Source organism: Anarrhichthys ocellatus, unplaced genomic scaffold (assembly GCF_004355925.1).
Source record: "Anarrhichthys ocellatus isolate YVR2014 unplaced genomic scaffold, GSC_Weel_1.0 scaffold8087, whole genome shotgun sequence".
Taxonomy (NCBI): Eukaryota; Metazoa; Chordata; class Actinopteri; order Perciformes; family Anarhichadidae; genus Anarrhichthys; species Anarrhichthys ocellatus.
In genome coordinates, this window is record NW_022288061.1 from 1 (window position 1) to 1,923 (window position 1,923).

The 1,923-nt window shown below is 40.5% G+C and overlaps 1 protein-coding gene across 1 annotated transcript; it reads right to left on the reverse strand.

Moving 5' to 3' along the window:
* Positions 1-5: 5 nt before the first annotated feature.
* Positions 6-1,917, reverse strand: LOC116380639 (protocadherin beta-16-like; the record flags this gene model as incomplete). Its single annotated transcript, XM_031842539.1, has 1 exon — positions 6-1,917. A coding segment is annotated over exon 1 (1,263 nt), but the record flags the coding sequence as incomplete, so codon positions are not given.
* Positions 1,918-1,923: the final 6 nt, after the last annotated feature.

The window sequence follows — 1,923 nt, forward strand, 5'->3', positions numbered from 1 at the left end:
GAGAGGGAGGGCACTCCCTCATCAGAGCAGGTCACAGTTATATTATACTCAGAGGATCTCTCTCTGTCTAAATCACTGTCAGTAACTAAACTATAGAAATTATTTGAAGTCGATTTTAAAACGAAAGGAATATTCTCACTTATAAAACACTGAACTTTACCATTCTCACCTGAGTCTGGGTCTTGGATGTTAATCATTGTAACGACTGTGTTGGGGTTTGCGCTCTCTGATATAACAGCGGATTTAGACATGAATTTAATCAGTGGTTCGTTGTCATTCATATCGACGACATCGACAATCACTTTACAAGAATCAGTTAGTCCCCCGTTATCCCTTGCGCGGACATTTATCTGAAAGTTTCGTTTCTTTTCATAATCCAAATGTCCAGTCAACCTAACCTCACCGCTGTCCTCATTTACGTCAAACATGTGTCTGACGTCATCTAAAGTGTTTGTGATTGAATACGATATTTTACCATTTAATTTATGATCAGCATCGGAAGCACTGACAGTGGTAACGATCGTGCCCTTTGCAGCATTCTCAGCTACACTGCCTTTATATATCGGCTGTGTAAAAACAGGTGCATTGTCATTGACATCTAACACGGTGATGAGGATCTGCATTGTCCCTGACATCTGCGGTTCTCCTCCATCTACAGCCGTCAATGCCAAAGAAATAAACTCATTTTTCTCTCTGTCCAGAGGTTTTTGCAAGATCATCTCAACGTTCTTCGTACCATCGGCTTGGTTGTGCAGTTTAAGTAAAAAATTATCACTTGGCTTGAGAACGTAGCTTTGGAGAGTGTTAGTACCTACATCTAAATCAACCGCTCTTTCTAAATCAAATTTGGCCCCGACAACTGCAGACTCGCTAATTATGAATTTAATTTCGTTTTTTTCAAAGGTTGGTGCGTTATCGTTTATATCTGTAATTTCAACCGTCACACTGTAAAATTCCATGGGATTCTCTAACACAATCTGAAAATGCACGGCACATGGTGTCGTATCACCGCACAACGCCTCCCTGTCTATTCTCTCTTTGATAAGGAGGACTCCTCTTTCGCTATTCAACTCGATGTATTCTCTGCTATCACCAGAATAAACACGAGCGTTACCTAACCTCAATCGTTTGGCGTCTAAACCTAAATCCTGAGCTATATTACCAACCAAAGAGCCTTTCACCATTTCCTCTGGAATAGAGTAGCTGACCTGGCCGAAGACTAAACTAAAAGAGAGGATCGAGATAAACAACAGTACTTGCCGTCTCATTGTTTGAAATTATCTCGGCAAGAAGAAACCGCAACCTTGTAAAATCCGTCAGAAAGATGGACGCTCATTCAAATTAAAAGTGGAACAAATACAATCCTCAAATTTGAAGCGAAAAGATGAACGTTATGCCTTGTCGTGTATATAGATCCCTCTACAGAAGACAATGCGATCTGCGTCTGCCCATTCTCTCTAATACATCGAAATGAAGGGGCGGTACTGCTGTAAATATACGTCAACTGCAACAGACTAGGCAACAGCGGCCCATTCAGTTCAGAAAGCAAAACTGCAGAACATGTGTAAGAAGAGAGAGGTGAAAAGGCTGAAAAGAACGAATCAAGGTTGGAATTAAATTGCAATCGTGTTCTACTTAAAAAAAAGCTTAATTATAATACAATTTAAACGTGAATATAAGCATTTCAACAGATATCAACAGCATGCAAAGTATGGGGGCCCTTTCCTGTCACACTGAATAACACAACACGCCTTTAAAAACACACCATGTTGCTCTCCATGGTGCTGAAAAAGAAAGGACGGCACAAACTCACTAAAATACAAGATGATTAAAATTATTACAATAAGTTCGGGAGGGCGTGTGTGATGCATCATCTTTCTAACCTCTAGAGGAGAGTCTGGTTCATCCAGGATGCTCTTCTCA